General features: G+C 46.5%; 1 protein-coding gene across 1 annotated transcript; it reads right to left on the bottom strand.

Moving 5' to 3' along the window:
- Window positions 1-9,261: 9,261 nt before the first annotated feature.
- tmem177 (transmembrane protein 177) lies at window positions 9,262-13,441 on the bottom strand. The gene is made up of 2 exons (XM_063047526.1): window positions 13,314-13,441; window positions 9,262-10,540 (listed from the first exon to the last, which is right to left on the bottom strand). The coding sequence occupies exons 1-2, from the start codon at window positions 13,400-13,402 to the stop codon at window positions 9,598-9,600; spliced, it is 1,032 nt and encodes a 343-aa protein (XP_062903596.1). The 5' UTR covers window positions 13,403-13,441; the 3' UTR covers window positions 9,262-9,597.
- Window positions 13,442-21,702: the final 8,261 nt, after the last annotated feature.

Raw genomic sequence — 21,702 nt, 5'->3', positions numbered from 1 at the left:
TTACTAATCAAAAACGTATCAACCGCTGCTTTAAATATACCCAATAGATATTATACATTGTCACATACAAAGACAATTCTAGCACTTCTCACAGCCCCATAGCTCTTAGACCAACACCTGTATATGAAGTAGGGAGACCCATATTGTACTCAATGCGTATTGCAGCAGCAACACACAAGGGGCTGGAGCAAGTCAGCCAGTCGGGCAGCATTTATGGAGAGGAATGGGCAGTCAACGCCACAGGTTGATCATAGACGCTGACCTCCAGTGCTTTGTGTGTTGGTCCAGATTCTAGCATCTGCAGTCTCTTGTGTCTTCACAATGCATCAGCCTTGGTATGTATACAAACTGCTTTCCGGAGGGCTCAGAAAAAAATTGACAGAGTTACCAACAATGTCACATCACCACACAATTGAGGGCTAAAGGAGAAAAACGGCCAGATGTTTCACATTTCATAGAAAAACAGAATGCTCTCCTTGTAGGAAGAACACATGCAGCTGGCTTGGGATATTGTTTCCAGCTGCTCATATGCAGGTTGGAGGCTGACTGTACAACTATGGTGAAATCAGATTTCTTTAGTTGTCTCATCAACACAACCAAGTGAATACAATGGCCATTCACATTGTTCAGTTATTTCTTTTAAAGTAATTTCTCTAATGAATTTAGGGAAATTCACTTTCATTCCATCCCTGCATACTTGTGGCCACTTTATTAGGTACTCATGTACACCTCCTTAATGCAAACACCTAATCAGTCAATCACATGGCGGCAACTCAATGCATAAAAACATGCAAACATGGTCAACAGGATCAGTTTTTGTTCAGACTAAACAGCAAAATGGGGAAGAAATGTGATCTTAGTGACTTTGTCTGAGAAATGATTGTTAGTGCCCCATGGGGTAGTACCTCAGAAACTGCTGATCTCCTGGGATTCTCTCCCATAAGTCTCTAGACCATGGATTCCCAAACATTTTTTATGCCGTGCACCTCTACCGTTAACTGAGGGGTTTATGAACTCCAGGTCGGGAACCCCTGGCCTAGAGTTTTCGGAGAATGGTGTGAAAAACAAAAAAACATCCAGTGAGTGGCAGTTCTGCGGGCAAAAACACCTTGTTAATGAGAGAGGTCAGAGGAGAATGGCCAAACTTGGTTAAGCCGACAAGAAGGCGACAGTAACTCATATAACCACGTGTTACAACAGTGGTGTGCAGAAGAGCATCTCTGAATACATAACATCTCAAACCTTGAAGTGGATAGACTATGGCAGCAGAAGGCCACACTGGGTTCCACTTCAATACCTAATGAACTGGCCCTGAGTGAATATCACTGATTTAAATACCTCTGAACTGATTGAATAGATAGCAAACAACAACATTGAATTACGCTTTGTATGATAGAATAGAGACACTTATAGCACCTGATTGTCAGAATCATGTTTATTATCACTAACATACTGTGTGTTGTGAAATGTGTTGCTTTGCTGCCAGCTGTACAGTGCAATAAATAATAAACTATAAGTTACAGAAATAAAAAGTGAAAAAGACGAATAAGAAGGTAATCTGATAGTGGAGAGGAAGAAGCTGCTCTAAAACATTGAGTGTAGTCTTTGGGCTCCTCCTGTACCTTCTCCCTGAACAGTATTAACACAAAGAGGGAGGGCAGCTCCCAGACAGTGCAGGTCTTTAATGATGGATGCTGTCTTCTAAAAATAGCCTCAAAGGTAGGTTGGGTCATCCCTGTGATGAAGAAGTCTACAACCCTCTGCAGCCTTTTGTGATCCTGTGCACTGGAACCCCGATACCAGGCAGTGATGCAACCAGACAGAATGCACTCCACCCTACATCTGTCCTCATTGGGACTCAACGCCCCTCTCTGTAACTCAATCTTGGACTTCTTGACAGAAAGACCCCAGTCAGTGTGAGTTAGCAACAACATCTCACGCTCCATCACACAGAGCACTGGTGCCCCCCCACTGCCCACTGCTGACTCACGACTGCACGGGCAGATTTAGCTCAAACCACATCATCAAGTTCACTGACGATAATACAGTGGTTAGCCTCATCAGCATACAGAAAGGAGTTAGAGAGGCTTGTCAAATGGCGCGAGAACAACAACCTGAATCTCAACGTGGATAAGAGCAGAGATATCATTGTGGGTTTCGGGAAGGCACAGATCGACCACTCTCCATTGCACATCAATGGCCCTGCTGTGGAGAGTGAAGTTCTTTGGTGTGCACGTTAACAGATGATCTAACCTGGACCCACAACAGCTCTTCATTAGTCTAGAAAGAACAAGAAAGTCTACAATTAATGTGGAGACTGAGGTGTGAAGGTTCCCCGTCTACTGGAGCACCATCAAGAGTATCCTGTCTAGTTGAGTCATTGTGTGGTACAGAAGCTGCAAGGTATCAGACTGCAGGACCCTACAGAGGGCAGCAAAACCACCAAGAGGATCACTGGTACTGTACCTCCCTCCTCCCTATCTGTGACATTTACTGGGAGCATTGCAAAGGGGCCAGAGCATTGTCAAGAATCCCTGACACTCATCCCACAATCTCTTTGACCCCCTAACATCAGGAAGAATGTACAGAAATATCAGGACTAGGACTGCCAGACTGGGTAACAGCTTCTTTCCTCAGGCTGTGTGTCTAACAAATCCCATCGAGGTTTCATCAGCGAGTTGTTTACTGTTTACCTGTGTTGCACACTACATGCATTTTGAATTATATTTTATTAACTTATTTATGGTATAATATTTTGGTTTGTGTGCTGCGTGTGATATGTTTTGTGGGTGCACTGTGGTTCGGAGAAATGTTGTTCATTTGATTGCTTACACGTACAGTCAGATGACAGTAAACTTGAACTTACACTGTAGTAATTTGTAAGTCTTTGGTGAAATATCAAATCTCCTCAAACTTCTAATGAAGTTAAGCTGTCGGGGAGCCTTCTTTGTGACTGCATCAATACGCTGGGTGAGCATAAATCCTCCAAGACATTGATGCCCAAGGACTTGAAGCTGTACACTCTTTCCACCACTGAGCTCTCAATGAGAACTTGTATGTGATTTCCAAATTTCCCCTTCCTGAAGGTGATAGGCATAATCCTGGGAATAGAGCTGTGTGCCTTACATCAATGATGGGCAAACTAACTGTCAGGAGTTATGAGCATTGGATTCTAGTATAGTGTTTGCAAAGTTCCCCACGATAAGCTCATTCAGAAAGTCAGAAGAGATGGGATCCATGGATGCAGAATTGGCTTGGCCACAGAAAGCAGAAGGTGGTAGTAGATGGAGTATATTCTGCCAAGCTTAGTGACAAGTGGTGTTCTGCAGGGAACTCGTCTGGGACCCTTACTGTGATATTCTAGAAATGATTTGAATGAGGAAGTGGAAGGCAGTGGGTTTATAAGTTTAAAGACGACGCAAAGGTTGGAGGTGTTGAGGATATTGTTGGCATAGGTTTGTCATGGTCCGGATCGGGGTCCCTTTAAATTTAGCTTGTTTATGTTACGATCCGGACCGTTGATTCCCTGTTTTCCCGTGTCCCTCGACTTTGGTGATTAGAAGCAATTAACACTGGGCTGAACCAGTAGTTTATAGTCTCCGGCCTTCAGTCGTTCGGTGTGGGAGCATCTGCAAAGTCACGGCGTGCCAATGTCATCTGGCCGGAGCAAGCCTTGTCTCTGCCCGAAGCGAGTGCCGGTAATTCGCCCTTCCTCACCGGAGCAACCCTGTCCAGTTACCTTGCCAAAGCGAGCCTGCAAAGTTTCCTCACCCAGGTGGCTCTGTCAGTTAACCCACCGGAGGGAATCAAGAACCGCTGTCCACTGTTCCCAGGCCGAGTCGAGAGCTCGTCACTACCCGGAGGCTCCAAGTCAAGTCCTGGCTCCAGCGGCATTCAAGTACTAAGTCAAGACCTGGCCCTGGTAGCATTCAAGCACCAAGTCAAGTCCTGGCCCTGGCGGCATTTAAGCTCCAAATCAAGTCCTGGCCCTGGCGGCATTTAAGCTCCAAATCAAGTCCTGGCCCTGGCGGCATTCAAGCTCCAAGTCAAGTCCTGGCCCTGGCGGCATTCAAGCTCCAAGTCAAGTCCTGGCCCTGGCGGCATTCAAGCACCAAATCAAGTCCTGGCCCTGGCGGCTTCCCAGTTCTGCGTCAAGTCCTGGCCCTGGCGGTCTGTGATTCCTGTCCTACCCCCTTGTCTGAATCCCTTCTCTGCCCCTCTCGCCTCTAGCCCTCGTCCGCAGCCCCCGCCTGCAATTCGGTCTAGTTCCATCACGGGAGCTAGATAGGTACTGTCTGGTGTTTATTCGTGTTGGTCTTGTCTTGTCTTGTCCTCGCCTCCATGGGCTACGTCAAGCCGTCTTGCCGTTGCTCCGCGGGGGGGTCATGTTTTGTCTTGTCTTGTCCTCGCCTCTGTGGGGGTAAGTCTGGCTGTCTTGCCGTTGCTCCGTGTGGGGTCATGTCTTGTCGTGTCTTGTCCTCGCCTCCGTGGGGTAAGTCAGGCCGTCTTGCTGTTGCCCCGTGGAGGCTCATGAGTCCTGGCCCTATGTCCTGTACCCAAGGAGGGGTCCCGGCTCTCTGTTCTGTGCGTGAGTCCCGGCCCTATGTCCTGTACCCAAGGAGGGGTCCCGGCTCTCTGTTCTGTGCGTGAGTCCCGGCCCTATGTCCTGTACCCAAGGAGGGGTCCTGACTCTGTGTTCTGTGTATGTGTCCATGGTTCCATGTACCTGCCCTCCCGAGACCGAGGCTCTGTGTTCCCACGTTCTTCCTCTCCCTAGCCCATGTCATGTCCTTTCCTGGTTCTGGGGTCCGAGCCTGAGGCAAGACCCAGGTACTGGGTCCTTGCCCAATCTTGGGCTCGGAGTCCATACCCTAGCCTCTTTATGTCTCCTCTAGTTCTGGGAGCCAATTCCGAGTCCTAGCCCAGACCCTTGGTCCCAGCCTAGTCGTGGTCCTCAGTCCTTGTCCAGTTCGCTACTCCTACTCCTGCCTAGCTCTCCTGATATCGAACAATAAACTAAATTTAATTAACCTCACAAGATGTGTCTTGCATTTGGGTCCACCCTTGCTCCCTATGCCCCCGCCACTGTGACAAGGATATAACACCATATAGATAGGATGCAGAGCTGGGCAGAGAATTGGTGACAGAAATCAAAGCTTCAAAGTACATTTATTATCCAAGTATGCGCAGTTTACAGCCTGGAGATTCATTTTTCCATGGATCAATCTGGAAGTATGAAATGATACACTTTGGTAGATCAAATTTCAAAGCTGAGTACAGAGTTAATGGCAGAATTCTTAGCAGTGTGGAGGAACAAAGGTTATCTTGGGGTCCAAGTCTTCAAAACCATGCAAGTAGATAGGTTGGTTAAGAAAGCATATGGTGTATTGTCAATATTCAGGACATTGAGTTCAAGAGCTGCAAGGTTATGTTGCAGCTCTATAAAACTCTGGTCAGACCATTCTTGGGAGTATTGTGTTCAGTTCTGGATGCCTCATTACAGAAAGAATGTGGAACCTGTAGAGAGCTTGCAAAGGAGATTTACTAGGATGCTGCCAGGATTAGAGAACATGTCTTATGAGGAGAGGTTGAGTAAGCTATGGCATTTATCTTTGGAGTGACAAAAGATGAGAGGTGACTTGACAGAGGTGCTTAAGATGATGAGAGGCATATGACTCTACACAAAGATGGAGTGGACAGCCTATACCTTTTTCCCAGGCGGCAACGACCAATATCAGATGACTTCTGTTGAAGGTGAGTGGAGAAAAGTTTAGGGAAGATGTCAGAGATAGGATTTTTTAACACAGAGAGTGGTAGTCCATGGGACTGCACTGCTGGGGTAGTGGTACAGTCTGGTACAATAGTGACATTTAATATTAGATAGGCACACAGATGTAAAGAAAATGGAGAGTTATGGGTTGTGTAGGAGGAAGAGTTGGACTGATCAGAGGTTTATATAGGTCAGCACATCTTGGGCCGAAGGGTCCGTACTGGGCTGAACTATGTTCTAAGTCCAGAATCTATTCCTTGGTCTTGTTGGATCCTAAGGGGATTATGGAATATGGTGGAAGATTGGGAAAGTAGCACTGAGGTAAAAGATTAGACACCATCTTACTGACTGACACTTCTGTATGTGTATCAGCTTCCATTGCTCATGTTCTTCAATTTTTTACAAAACGCCTGCTTTATCCTCAAATTTTATTCAAATGAGCTATATGAAAACTTTACTGGGTGCAAATGCAGGCATAGCTCTCCGTCTGGAATTTCAGATCCTTTGTTTCTGGATCATCTCGGGGAGACAGAACCGTACACAAGGAACGCTGGCCAAATTGCCCAGTACAGTGCGCAGAGATATGGATGCTCATTGAGTGTCTCTCTATAAATCTGCTGGTAAAATTTAAGTTCTGTAACATCTTGTTTGTGCAATTAATCTAAAAAGAACAAAAGGATTGGCTTTACTTGTCTAATGCACATTGAGAGATTCAGTGAAATGTGTCGTTTTTGCATCAAATCAAATTAGTGAAGATTGTGCTGGGGGCAGCCTGCAAGTTTCTGGCACGCGCATAGCATGCCCACAGCTCACTAATCCTAATCGTATGCCTTTTGAAATGGTGGTGGAAGCCATAGCACTCCTACGAAACCCATGCGGTCACGGGAGGACGAACAAACTCCTTACAGACAGTAGCAGAGATTGAACACTGATTGGTGATCTCTGGCGCTGATAGCATTATGCTAACTGCAACGCTACTGTGCCAACTTTACTCCAACGAGTGCCATGCCGAGTACACTGGATTGTCACATCAAACCAGGAATAATGAGAAGTGGACTGGAGGAGCAAACTCCAGTGTTCCGCTTTTTAACGGAATAGCTTCCGCTGCCAGAGCTTCAATGTGATGATTTTTGGAATTGGAGTAAGAAGTTGAAACTTTAATGTGCAGACTCAATACACTAGAGATATTTCTGAGGGAAATTGTCTGCAGTAGTTAAGTCACCAGAGGAGGGAGTGAGAGATTTTCCATTGTTTTTTTTTATCCACTGCTAACCAGAAATCAGGGTTATTGTTATTTCTGGACAGGTTGAATAGTGAATCATAATAAATGACTGTCCTTTAAATTTAGTTCTCTTTATGACGTACTCAATTTTAATGCTTCAGTTATCTCCATTTCTTTCTCCGAAGACTGTCCTCAGTAATCAACGTAAGCAAACAAGTAAAACTGGACTGGTATCAACGCTCGGTAAAGCTTGATAACGTCAGAGACAGTAGCAGTCCAAGAGAGTCTTAGTCCAGCTGTCAGCTGTGGAAGGGCTTACATACTACACCGGGTCACAAAACAAGAGTCTGGTACTATCACTGACAACAGCACATCCCTCCCTGATGAGCTTATCGCATTCTATACGTTTTGAACAGAAAGGAATGGGTATATCACCACCCACCCTGAGAGTTTCCAGTGTACCTGGATCTACAGTTAACTTCGTGGATATAAGATCAGTCTACCAGAGGGTGAACCCAAAGAAAGTATTGGGTCTGGATAAACTCCCTGGCTGTGTCCCTAGACCCTGTGTAGATCAGCTGGTGGGGGTATTTACAGACATTTTTAACTTTTCCCTGTTTCAGTCTGTTGTTCCCTCCTGCTTTAAGGAGAACACTATCATCCCGATGTCCAAGAAAGAAAAAGTTAATGTGCCGTAACAATTACTGCTCAGTGGCTCTGACATCTACCAACATGAAATGCTTCAACAGGCTGGTCATGGTATATATCACCTCCAACTTTCCAGACAACCTCAACCCACGGCAATTTCCCTAGCACTGAACCAGGTTTACAGTCGACAATATCTCCCTGACCCTACACTCACCCTTGGATCCTATGTCACCTTATTGCTTGTTGACTATAATTCTACCTCCAACACAATTATTCTAAACAAACTCATCACCAAACTCTGGACCCTGGGAGTTAATGCCTCTCTCTGAAACCAGATTCTAGACTTCCCTATTAAGGATAGGGAGCAACATCACTGTCATGATTATTTTAAATACTGGACTGAACTGATTTTGCAAAAAACCAGCCCCCTATTCCACTCCCTGAATGTTCTTAGTAATCAACGTAAACAACCAAATAAAACTGTACTGGTATCAAAGCTCAGTAAAGCTTGATAACGTCAGAGATGCTCAGAGACAGTAGCAGTCCAAAAGAGAATCTTAGTCCAGCCGTCAGCTGTGGAAGGGCTTACATACTATACTGGGTCACAAAACAGAGCTGGTACTATCACTGACAACAGCACATCCCTCCCTGATGAGCTTAGCACGACTATGTGAACAGATTCTGCTCTAACTCCATCTGCAGGGTTGGGTGATACCACCATAGTGGGCCAAATCTCAAATAACCATGAGTCAGGTTACAGGAAGCGGAGAGAGAGCTTAGTGACATGGTGTCATGACAACAACCTTTCCGTCAATGCCAACAAGGCAAAAGAGGTGGGTGGTCACATATACTTCTGTCCACACCAACAGTTCTGAGGTCGAGAGGGTTGAGACCTTCATGGTCCTAGGAGTGAACGTCACCTGCCCTGGTACAGCTACATTGATGTCATGGCCAAGAAAGCTCACCAGCGCCTCTACTCCCTCAGGAGGCCAACAAAATCTGGCATGTCCTCATTGACCTTTACCAACTTTTATCGATGTGCCATAGAAAGCATTCTATCTGGATGCACAACGGCTTGGTATGGCAACTGGTCTGCACGTGACCACAAGAATCTGCATCCAGCTCTGCACATTACAGGAGCCAGCCTCTCCTCCATGGACTTTGTCTAGACGGCTCACTACCTCAGTAAAGCACCCAGCATAATCAAAGACCACACCAACCCTACACATTCTGTCTTCTCCCCCGACCTGTCGTACAGAAGACATGAAAGCTTGACAATGCGACCCACTGGGCTGAAGGACAGCTTCTATTAGACTCTTAAATGGACCTCTTGTACGATAAAATGGACTCTGCCTCGTTATGATCCTGCACCTTGTCGTTGACCTGCACTGTACACTCTCTGCATTGTTATTGTTTTACCTTGTTCTACCTCAGTGCATTCTCATCTGTATGAACAGTATGCCAGGCAAGCTTTGCACATGTGACAATAGCAAACCAATACCAATGCCAGGCTCTAATGGGCTATAGAGTGCAATGCCCACTTGTGAACAATAAAAAGTGAAATGAAGCAGAACATCTTCTCCATAATCAGACAAACAACTTCTATTTTTCATGTGTATTTTATATTTATGTTTCAAAAACTCAATATGAACGTTAACATTTTTGTCAATGTCAATAACTCAGCCCTGCATGAGTCAGATTCGGAAGCCAGTTGAGAGTAAGTTTGATTTTTGACGTATCATAAATGCCAGAGACACGTTCCATTTTTGCTCAGCTTCATTCCTAACCACGTGTCTGTAATGATGAGAGGTAGTGGATGAAGTTGGTTCCCAGAGAAACTCTGAGGAAGCAGAGGCTCAGCGAAACACAAAATTGGGATGAGAGTCAAGTGAAACGGAAGGAAATTGCAAGTGGCACGTGGAGGTTTGCCAATAAATACCATTGGATCGATTTTATATCAGCAATCTTTCAGAGTGTTTTCCAGCATCTCTTTCCTGGCGGTGTAGGGAGCATGTTTTAGTCGGAACCAGTGCTTTGGGAAGAGGTTTCCATTTGTGGCGTACATTTCCATTCCCATCTTGCCTAGTAGGGAACGGAAAGTTCGGTTCCGTGCAAGAATTTTATCGTAAAACTCAATACCTCCCTTGGCGTATCTCTTGGATATTGTAGCTGTCTGGTGGTCTGATCTGTAGTCAAACCAGTGATTGACTGCATCAGATAAAAGAAAATAGCCCACAAATCCTGTCGCTGCCGCAGCCAGGTTGAAAAAGGCTCGTAATAAAAAGGGGCCGGAGTAAAGGCCAAGGGCTTGCTTCACTGCCAGGGCAGTCATGTACGTGCCTGCCAAACAGGCCGGCGCGACCACGGATTGAAGGACAGGGCCGTTGCTCTGCAAATACATAACCTCTCTAGCGATGGCAAACTTCTGGGCATCAGATGAAAAGGTGAGGGACTCTCTCAGAGATTTTCCCACCTCACTGTCCCACTTGATGTCCCTGCCATTAATCATGACAATTCGATTGGTTATTCCTTGCCCATCTTCACCTGTGCTGTTGAAGTTGACAGGGATGCCAATCAGGGCCCCGCTCGGCAACCAGGGCACACCTGCACTCACAGGTTGAAAGCTGAAGGCCGCGAAGGCTGTATAATTCTGTGCAGACTCCACTCCTGCATCCTTAAGCACCTCTTGGAAAGTATCTTGCAACCTGTCTGGAAGTTCAGCAGGCACTCCCTTTGACCAAGCTTGATACAACTTTCCATATGTCCGTTGGGGAAATACATGACAGAAAACATTGGTGGCAAATAATCCTCCACAGGAAACAGCTAACAACTTGACTCGATGCTTGCTGCCAAATAGCATCAGTTTCTTAAAAAACTGGCTTGCCATCGTCAGAACTTCTCTGTGAAACAAAACATAGATTCAGTTGCAGAGCATATACATTGCAGAGAAAAATCAAGAACTTAAAACAGGGCTTTAACGTGATTCTATGAGAGGGAATCAGGAACTGGAGGACACAGATCTAAGGTTAGAAGTCAAATTTAAGTCAAAATCAAAGTAAATTTATTATCAAAGTATGTACTATATAGCCACCATACACTACCTTGCGATTCATTTTCTTGCAGGCATTTATTGGAAAATAAAGAAATACAATAGAATTTATGAAAATGACATAAAACAACCAAGGTGCAAAAGAATTCAAATTGTGTGAATTTAAATAAATAATACTGAGAACATGAATTGTAAAGTCCTTGAAAGTGAGCCCATGGGTAGTGGAATCAGTGTAGCGTCAGGCTAAGTAAAGTTATCCCCTCTGGTGGTTGAAGGGGTTATAATTGTTCCTGAACCTGGTGATGTGGGACCTCCTTCCTGATGGCAGAAGTGAGGAGGATGCATGGCCTGGATGGTGTGGGTCTATGACCATGGGCGCTGCTCTCCTGCAGCAGCAGTCCTTCATGAGGAGGGCTTCGCCTGTGATGAACTGGGCTGTGTCCACCACTTTCTGTAGATGTTTCCGTTCCTGGCATTGGTGCTTCCGTACCATGGGAGGGAGAGATTTAATAAAAACTTGAGGGGCAGCTGTTTTTTTTTACTGACAAAGGGTTGTACATACTATGACCTTTCAGAGGAAGTGCTTCAGGCAAGATCAGGATGTACATTGACAAATGGGCCAAACTTGGATGGGAATCTTGGTTGGCCTGGACCAGATGGGCCGAAGGGCCTGTTTCTGTGCCCTGTGACTGATTTGAACTTGTGCAGAGACAAGCAGAGATCACGGTCGTATCAAAAGGATGAGATTAAAAGCTCCTGGGAAATCACCACGATGATGTCAGGTTGACAGAGAACTTGATGTCAATGATAAAAGCAACAAAGGAAGTAAAGGAACACACATCAAAGTTGCTGGTGAATGCAGCAGGCCAGGCAGCATCTATAGGAAGAGGTGCAGTCGACGTTTCAGGCCGAGACCCTTCGTCAGGACTAACTGAAGGAAGAGTGAGTAAGGGATTTGAAAGTTGGAGGGGGAGGGGGAGATCCAAAATGATAGGAGAAGACAGGAGGGGGAGGGATGGAGCCAAGAGCTGGACAGGTGATAGGCAAAAGGGGATATGAGAGGATCATGGGACAGGAGGTCCGGGAAGAAAGACGGTGGGGGGGGGACCCAGAGGATGGGCAAGAGGTATATTCAGAGGGACAGAGGGAGAAAAAGGAGAGTGAGAGGAAGAATGTGTGCATAAAAATAAGTAACAGATGGGGTACGAGGGGGAGGTGGGGCCTTAGCGGAAGTTAGAGAAGTCGATGTTCATGCCATCAGGTTGGAGGCTACCCAGACGGAATATAAGATGTTGTTCCTCCAACCTGAGAGTGGCTTCATCTTTACAGTAGAGGAGGCCATGGATAGACATGTCAGAATGGGAATGGGATGTGGAATTAAAATGTGTGGCCACTGGGAGATCCTGCTTTCTCTGGCGGACAGAGCGTAGGTGTTCAGCAAAGCGGTCTCCCAGTCTGCGTCGGGTCTCGCCAATATATAAAAGGCCACATCAGGAGCACCAGACGCAGTATATCACCCCAGTCGACTCACAGGTGAAGTGTTGCCTCACCTGGAAGGACTGTTTGGGGCCCTGAATGGTGGTAAGGGAGGAAGTGTAAGGGCATGTGTAGCACTTGTTTCGCTTACACGGATAAGTGCCAGGAGGGAGATCAGTGGGGAGGGATGGGGGCGACCAATGGACAAGGGAGTTGTGTAGGGAGCGATCCCTGCGGAATGCAGAGAGAGGGGGGGAGGGAAAGATGTGCTTAGTGGTGGGATCCCATTGGAGGTGGCGGAAGTTACGGAGAATAATATGTTGGACCCGGAGGCTGGTGGGGTGGTAGGTGAGGACCAGGGGAACCCTATTCCTAGTGGGGTGGCGGGAGGATGGAGTGAGAGCAGATGTACGTGAAATGGGAGAGATGCGTTTAAGAGCAGAGTTGATAGTGGAGGAAGGGAAGCCCCTTTCTTTAAAAAAGTAAATGTGTGGCCGTATCATCAAACAAGGCATACCACTGGAGACTTATCTGCAGAGTTCTGCTCTCACAATGAACCACGAGCTATCAGGTTGGTAGCGGCTTTTGAAAGTGGTGGCTTTGGAAGGCCTGGAGGGTTTTCAGGAGTGAAAGTAGCATGGGAGGAGACAGAGGGTGGGGGTGTTTGTGCAGGATTGGGAGAAGATCTCAGGAGGGTGCTGAGTTCCCAGGAGGGATCCCTCGGGTGGTGGGTGAAATACCAGGTGGGATCCCAGGAGAGATCCCGGGGGGGGTGCTAAGATCCCAGGGCGGGGGTAGATTCCAGGAGAGATCCCGAGGTGGAGGAGATGAGATCCTAGGAGAGATCCGGGGGGAGGGAGTGAGATTCCTGAAGAAATCCCGGGGGGGGGGTGGGTAGATCTCAGGAGGATCCCTGGGTGGGCCTGATATCCCAGGAGATACCGTGGGGGAAGATCCGCGGAGCGATCGCGGGATGCCGGGGGTGGGGGCGGGCGGTGGTGAAATGGTGACTTTACGTCTCCAGTAATAACTCCACTGCCAGTTCCTCCCCGGTCGGCCATTAGGTGCGCTGGAGCGGCGGCCAACGGCCTCTCGGGCCTTCAGTCCGCTGCTATCACCGACCCTCCCTCCCAAACGAACATCTTTACCTCCTGCTCCAGCGACACGACAACGCAGACAAGCTCGTCGCAAAACACAGCCACTTTACGCCACCAGCCTGTCGCGGTCGTTCCAACATACGGCCGGGTTTAGATCACGTGGTCACCCGAGAGCTACGAGACCGGTCATCGCCATCTTGGTAAGGTAGCGAATGAATTGAAAGGAAGGAACCAAACAGGGCCATCTTTGTAAAGTCAGATTAATTACAGCCATCTTTGTAAGGTATTGTCAATCAGCAACCATCTTTGTAAGGTCGCGTCATTGCATTGAAAAAAGTGCAGAGCCCTGTAAAACGAACATTGAGAATGAATTTTAGAATCCCCATCTTCATATTAATGCTTTTCACACTGGTTAATTTAAAGCTGCAGGCCATTCAGACCAGTATTTTCACCAGAGTACTTTATGACTCTATTTCTGAGGGTAACTACCCAATTCCCATTCCCTGCTGTTAATTCATACACTTAAATATTTCTTCTTTGTACACTTAACTACTCGGTACTGAATACATCACCCTTATCTCTGCTGAATCACTATTCTGGGTGACAATAAAAAATTGTTTTCCAATTACAGGTGGAGAGTTGCGCAACACAATATAGTCGTAGTCATAGTCATACTTTATTAATCCCGGGGAAATTGCTTTTCGTTACAGTTGCACCATAAATAATTAAATAGTAATAAAACCATAAATAGTTAAATAGTAATATGTAAATTATGCCAGGAAATAAGTCCAGGACCAGCCTATTGGCTCAGGGTGTCTGACCCTCGAAGGGAGGGGTTGTAAAGTTTGATGGCCACAGGCAGGAATGACTTCTTATGACGCTCTGTGTTGCATCTCAGTGGAATGAGTCTCTGGCTGAATGTACTCCTGTGCCCAACCAGTACATTATGTAGTGGATGGGAAACATTGTCCAAGATGGCATGCAACTTAGACAGCATCCTCTTTTCAAACACCACCGTCAGAGAGTCCAGTTCCATCTGCTATCGGGGAGGATCCAAATTGAGATGTATTTATCACACGTACATCGAAACATACCATGAAAGGCGTCATTTGTGTTAACAATCGACACTCCGAAAGATATGCTGGAGACTGCCCACAAGTGTCACACACATTCTGGCACCAACATAGTCATAGTCATAGTCATACTTTATTGATCCCGGGGGAAACTGGTTTTCGTAACAGTTGCACCATAAATAATAACTAGCAGGAGGTACAGGAATCTGAAGACTCACACTCAATGTTTCAGTACCCTTCCACTCTGCCATCAGGTTTCTGACAGTCCTTGCACACATGAACTCTATCTTGTTATTCACCATTTGCACATTTATAGAAATTGTAACTTATAGAAATTTTAATGACTTGTACTGCATTGCTCCTGCAAATTTAAACAAAATCATTATACGTGCCCATGATAATAAATCTGATTCTGATTCTAATTCTGAGATTCACAATAAATTTCTGTGTGCCAGCAAAGCATGCAGTTCAGGTGAAGAGGTTTTAAAGTGCCAGACCTGCTGCAAAAGCCACAAAAAGCAGTGATCTCTGCCTTCCTATATTCCAGGAAAAGCAGGACACCATCCCACTCGACACCTTACCACTCTCACGTTTGAACATTTCTGTTTGTTTGACTCTGCTGAGCAGAAATCAGCTGTCAATTTTCCTTTCAAAACCAGTTGAAATTGACACTTTGACAGATATACTCTGGATGTAAATTACCCAAAGATGTGTGTTCCTTCTTCATAAATAAGATTTTTCTCATTACAACGATACCTCATTTGATTGCCAGATATTAGAGTCATGGAACCATTAAATCACAGAGGTTCATTTGGCCCTGTGAGTTGGTGCCAGATACTTGAAAACAACAAAACCACCCACTTCTCTCTTCCTGCTAATTATTTTCTCTTTCAGTACCTTTTTGAAAGTGATAGGCGCTAAATTGCCCTTTACAACTGCAGATGTGTTCAAAGTTAGTTGGCAAAGCAAGAGGGTAAATGTCGGTAATTGAAAGGAACTGCTACCATAATGAAGTGGAAGTTGACAAACAGCTTCATAGTTAGCAACATCTTGATAGTTTCAGGTGAAGAAATAAGGCGCTATCTACAGTATCTGACAATTGTGTCTCCGCCATCAAATTTCTAAGAAGTCCATGAACCCTTGATCACTAGCTATCTACTTCTGCTTGCTTTTTTGTACTACTTATACACACACACATATATATAGCAAAGTGTTGGCCCCTGGAGGCTGGGTGTCGTGGCTTTGCAGGCCAGTCGCTCTGCAAAGTATACACTGCACTTGGAGTCACGGGAGAGAGAAGAAGGAGAGCCATTTCTACCACCACAGATGCAGCAGAGAAAGCGTCAAGATGGCTCTGGATAAAGAGGGCAGATCTGTGGGTTGCTGCTAGGGTGCAGGCCGGGGTCTGATCAACCCCGGTCGGGTCACCTGGGCGAGGGTGTATGATGTTGAAAGACCCGAAACACCTGATGACCCCAGGTAACATCACTGATGATGTGCCTTAGCACCATGCAGATGTTTCTGTAAGAATATATATATGGTCATATGTATATCAGCATGCACTGGCCACTTTATTAGGTACAGGAAAATGGTCTCCTGCTGCTGTAGCCAATCCACTTCAACTTCGATATGTTGTGCATTCAAGGACACTCACCTGCACACCATTGTTGTCATGCAAGCTTATCTGAGTTACTGTCGCCTTCCTGTCAGCTTGACCCAGTATGGCCATTCTCCTCTGACCTCTCTCATTAAAAACACACACAAAATGCTGGAGGAACTCAGCAGGTCAGGCAGCATCTGTGGGGATGAACAAACAGTTGATATGGACTGGAAAGGAAGGGAGAAGACACCAGAAAAGAAAGGTGGGGGAAGGGGGAGGACAAGCTAGAGGGTGATAGTTAAGCCAGATGGGTGGGAAAGATAAAGGGCCACTTCAAATATTGACCAGAAAATTCTCATCTCTGCCTCATTCCTTGAGTGTTATTCTGGCTCCATATCTCTGCAAAACCACTCAATACAACATTTCTTCCCTGATATCTTAACTTGGTAACTCTTTCAACATGTTTCCAGTTGTTTTAATATTGCTGTGTTCACTTGTGGTCACCTCATTATAGGAAAGTTGTGACAGTCTTAGAGAGGGTGTAATTGAGATTTACTGGGATGATTCCTAGATTAGAGTATGTGTTATTTAGGTTGAACTAGGCTGGGCTTTTCTCTTTGGAGCGAAGGAGGATGAGAGGTGATTCGATAGAGGTGTATAAGATTAGAAGAGGCATAGATCAAGTGACAACCAGATAATTTTTCCCAGAGCTCAAAGGGCTAATACAAGGGAGCATAATTCTAAGCTGTTGAGTATGGGGGAATGTCAGAGGCAGGTTTTATTACACAGGGAGTGGTGTGTGTGTGTGTGAGAAACATACTGACTGGGATGGTAATAGAGGCACATAAGGGACTATCAGACAGGTACATTGATGAAAGAGAAATGGAGGGCTATGTGGGAGGGAAAGGTTCAGTTGACCTTAGAGTAGATTGAAAGGTCAGCAGAACATTGTGGCCCGAAGGGCCTATACTGTTCGAAGTATTATGAATGCACTACCCAATAAGTAGTATTGTTACGTGTACCGGGATACAGTGAAGATCGCGTCATACATAAATACAAACTAAACAGAATGCAGAGTGTACAGATGTAGTTACAGAGACTGAGCAGTACTTATATTATTTTGGTGTTGGGTTGTGCTGGAGATTTTTACTTTTCCTGATATTTTATTCAAAAATAATGTTAGAAGATTTCCGATCTCTCTAGGTTTTATTTGCATTTCTCCAGAAGATGCTGATTTGTACTGGATTACAATTTCATATGTAGCTGCCTTTTTAATTTAAGAAACTCTTAAGTAGGCACGTAGATGATAGAAACATGAAGGGCTTTCTAGGAGGGACCTCCAGGAGGACCACAACATTGTTACAGGGTTTGGGGGCTTGTTTGCCTCAACGACACACAGAGCTATGCTGGCTGGAGTCAGGGCCTTGCTCTTTGACTCTTGGTAGGGTCAGCCATGCCAACAGGTCAAAGGGTAGAGGCCAGGCTAAGAGTGGCCCAAGTTTAGGGATTCAGCTCAGGCCTAATAACCCTGACTGGTCAAAACAAATTGTTACGGAAACAGCAATAAAGAATCCTTGCATCTGTGTGCAATGGTACGGACAGACAGAGATGAAGGGCCCTCAAAGCTGCCCTGACTGTCAGCTGCTTAACAGGCAGTAAGCAGGTAAGCTCTAGGAAGGAAGGTTGGCACGACATTGTCCCTGCACTGAGTGAGAAAGGAGGAAGAGGAAAGAAGTAATAATTCCTAGGAAACTTAATTGCATAGCCCGGAAAACAGGAGACCATGGTAGTGTAGTGGTTAGTGCAACTCTAATGCAGCTCAGGCATTCTGCAGCTCGGAGTTCAGCTGCGGCGCCATCGGTAGGGAATTTATACGTTCTCCTCGCATGACCGTGGGGCTTTCTTCCAGATGTTGTGGTTTCCTCCTACAGTCCAAAGACATACCGGTTAGTAGGTCACTGTAAATTGTCCCATTTATAGACTAGGGTTAAATAAGTGGATTACTGGACGGTGCGGCTGGTTGGGCCAGAAAGGACTGTTCTGTGTGGTATCTCTAAATAAAAAAATGTTTTATTTATTATATATATAAGATGTAGAATTCCGCCCCCCCCCCCAATATTTCCCTGACTTTTGGAAGGAAATGTCCATGGTGTCTGTAAGCAGTGAGCTGTCACATGAGTCTTCTCATCTGTGCATATCCACACCCAGAGATTTGAATGGAACTGGTGGCGAGTTGAGTCAGAAACTGATCCTTGTCTTGGTTTAACAATACTGATCGCCAAGGGTAAACTTTCTGTTTCTTATCTTGTAACACAGATCAAAGGCATTGAAATGCATCTCACACATCAGAGAATTCCACAGAGCCCATACAATAACATTAAGAACTTTGTGGACAAGTCATTCATCATGCACTGAATTTGAATATTTCATTTTCTCACATGCTGTTACCATTAACTGTGAATAGGAAAGGCAGCAAGGACAAAGGATCTGTATTCGTGCCAGGCCGCTGAAGCAGGGACCCAATCGCAGACCAAGTACTGTGCGCACTGTGATATTTACTGAGTAGCAAATCCAGAGGGACAACAAAGTCAGCGGAAAAGTTCAGGCGGAGACCAAAAATTCCAGAGAAATCCAAAAAACCAGAATCAGGAAACAGGCAGAGTCGATATCCAGACAGAGTTCAGATACAAATGCCAGAAAGGCTCAGGAAAACTCACTGGCACAATATGGCAACAAACAGGTGAAAACAGAGAGGCAAATGACAGGTGGAGCACAATGAGACAGAAGTGGCAGCAAACAGGTAATAATGGGAAGCAGGTGAACGGCGGAGTACTCAGTAATACAGGGGCCAGAGTAGAGCAGGAGCAGAAACAGAAGCAGGAGCATGTGGGGCATGTAAACAAACAGGAGCACATGGCAATACAAAACCACAGACCGATGGCTAGGGGGAAAACGCACAAAAAGACAGAGTTTAACTGGAGGTACTGACAGTACCCCCCATCTACAGACACCTCCTGGCGTCACAGCAGGTGGAGCTGGGTGCTGGCGATGAAAGTCCCTGATGAGAGAGGGGTCCAGGATGTTACAGGTGGGAACTCAGCACCTCTCCTCAGGACTGTAGCCCACCCAGTCCACAAGGTACTGGAGGCCACAGCCCCAGCGACAAATGTCCAGCAGATGACACACTGTGCAGGCCTCTGGCCCATCGATGAGCCATGGGGGAGGTGGATCTGGGGACAGGACACAGGGAGTGGCTCATGAAAGGCTTGATGCGGGACACATGGAAGGTGGAATGAATGCGGCGGAGAGTGGAGAGGAGCTTGAGACGGATGGCAGCAGGGCTGATGACTTTAGTGTTGGGAAAGATAAAGCGAAGGGCGAGCTTGCAGGAATCCATCTTGAGGTGCAGGTCTCGGCTTGAAAGCCACACATGCTGTCCCTGGTGGAAATGTGGGGCCTTGGAGTGATGGCGGTCAGCTTGATGCTTGACCCTAGCTGAGACACGGAGAAGGACAGATCGAATGTGCCTCCACATCCGATGACAATGGCAGATGACTGCCTTGGCAGATGGAACACCAACCTCCTCCTCCTGGGCAGGAAACAGTGGAGGTTGGTAGCCAAGCCAGAACTCGGAGGAGGACAGAGCAGTGGATGAGTACAGATGAGAGTTTTTGGCGTACCTGGCCCAGGGTAGCTGCTGACTCCACACAGAGGGATTCTAGGAGACCAAACACTACAATACTGTCTCCACGAGGAATTCTGCAGATGCTGGAATTTGAAGCAACACACATCAAATTTGCTGGTGAACGCAGCAGGCCAGGCAGCATCTCTAGGAAGAGGTACAGTTGACGTTTCAGGCTGAGACCCTTCATCAGGACTAACTGAAGGAAGAGGTAGTACGAGATTTGAAAGTGGGAGGGGGAGGGGGAGATCCAAAATGATAGGAGAAGACAGGAGGGGGAGGGATGGAGCCAAGAGCTGGACAGGTGATTGGCAAAAGGGATATGAGAGGATCATGGGACAGGAGGTCCAGGGAGAAAGAAAAAGGGGGGGGGGAAACCCAGAGGATAGGCAAGGGGTATAGTCAGAAGGAGAAAAAGGAGAGAGAGAGAAAGAATGTGTGTATATAAATAAATAACGGATGGGGTACGAGGGGGAGGTGGGGCATTAGCAGAAGTTAGAGAAGTCAGTGTTCATGCCATCAAGTTGGAGGTTACCCAGACGGAATATAAGGTGTTGTTCCTCCAACCTGAGTGTGGCTTCATCTTTACAGTAGAGGAGGCCTTGGATAGACATATCAGAATGGGAATGGGACGTGGAATTAAAATGTGTGGCCACTGGGAGATCCTGCTTTCTCTGGCAGACAGAGAGTAGGTGTTCAGCAAAACGATCTCCCAGTCTGCGTCGGGTCTCGCCAATATATAGAAGGCCACATCGGGAGCACCAGACGCAGTATATCACTCCAGCTGACTCACAGGTGAAGTGTCGCCTGGAAGGACTGTCTGGGGCCCTGAATGGTGGTAAGGGAGGAAGTGTAAGGGCATGTGTAGCACTTGTTCCACTTACAAGGATAAGTGCCAGGAGGGAGATCAGTGGGGAGGAATATGGGGGGACAAATGGACAAGGGAGTCGCGTAGGGAGTGATCCCTGCGGAAAGCGGTGGGGGGGGGGAGGGAAAAATGTGCTTAGTAGTGGGATCCTTGGAGGTGGCAGAAGTTATGGAGAATAATATGTTGGACCCGGAGGCTGGTGGGGTGGTAGGTGAGGACCAGGGGAACCCTATTCCTAGTGGGGTGACGGGAGGATGGAGTGAGAGCAGATGCGCGTGAAATGGGGGAGATGCGTTTGAGAGCAGAGTTGATGGTGGAGGAAGGGAAGCCCCTTTCTTTAAAAAAGGACATCTCCCTCGTCCTGGAATGAAAAGCCTCATCTTGAGAGCAGATGCGGCGGTGACGGAGGAATTGCGAGAAGGGGATGGTGTTTTTGCGAGAGACAGTATGAGAAGAGGAATAGTCCAGATAGCTGTGAGAGTCAGTAGGCTTATAGTAGACATCAGTAGATAAGCTGTCTCCAGAGACAGAGACAGAAAGATCTAGAAAGGGGAGGGAGGTGTCAGAAATGGACCAGGTAAATTTGAGGGCAGGGTGAAAGTTGGAGGCAAAGTTAATGAAGTCAACGAGCTCAGCATGCGTGCAGGAAGCAGCGCCAATGCAGTCGTCGATGTAGCGAAGGAAAAGTGGGGGACAGATACCAGAATAGGTGTGGAACATAGATTGTTCTACAAAGCCAACAAAAAGACAGGCATAGCTAGGACCCATACGGGTGCCCATAGCTACACCTTTAGTTTGGAGGAAGTGGGAGGAGCCAAAGGAGAAATTATTAAGAGTAAGGACTAATTCTGCTAGACAGAGCAGAGTGGTGGTAGAAGGGAACTGATTAGGTCTGGAATCCAAAAAGAAGGGGAGAGCTTTGAGACCTTCCTGATGGGGGATGGAAGTATATAGGGACTGGACATCCATGGTGAAAATAAAGCGGTGGGGGCCAGGGAACTTAAAATCATTGAAAAGTTTAAGAGCGTGAGAAGTGTCACGAACATAGGTAGGAAGGGATTGAACAAGGGGGGATAAAATCGTGTCGAGGTATGCAGAAACGAGTTCGTTGGGGCAGGAGCAAGCTGAGACAATAGGTCGGCCAGGACAGGCAGGTTTGTGGATCTTGGGTAGGAGGTAGAAACGGGTAGGAGGTAGAAACGGGAAGTGCGAGGTGT

This window comes from Mobula hypostoma, chromosome 5, assembly GCF_963921235.1.
Source record: "Mobula hypostoma chromosome 5, sMobHyp1.1, whole genome shotgun sequence".
Lineage (NCBI taxonomy): Eukaryota > Metazoa > Chordata > Chondrichthyes > Myliobatiformes > Myliobatidae > Mobula > Mobula hypostoma.
The sequence above is the reverse complement of the archived record's forward strand: the minus strand, read 5'-3'. Positions and strand labels throughout refer to the sequence as shown.

Coding starts and splice junctions, on each gene's coding strand:
- tmem177 (XM_063047526.1), bottom strand. CDS start 13,402: ATGTTGGAACGACCGCGACAGGCTGGTGGCGTAAAGTGGCTGTGTTTT. Junction 10,541..13,313: donor TCGTGTCGCTGGAGCAGGAG/GTAAAGATGTTC, acceptor TTTGTTTCACAG/AGAAGTTCTGACGATGGCAA.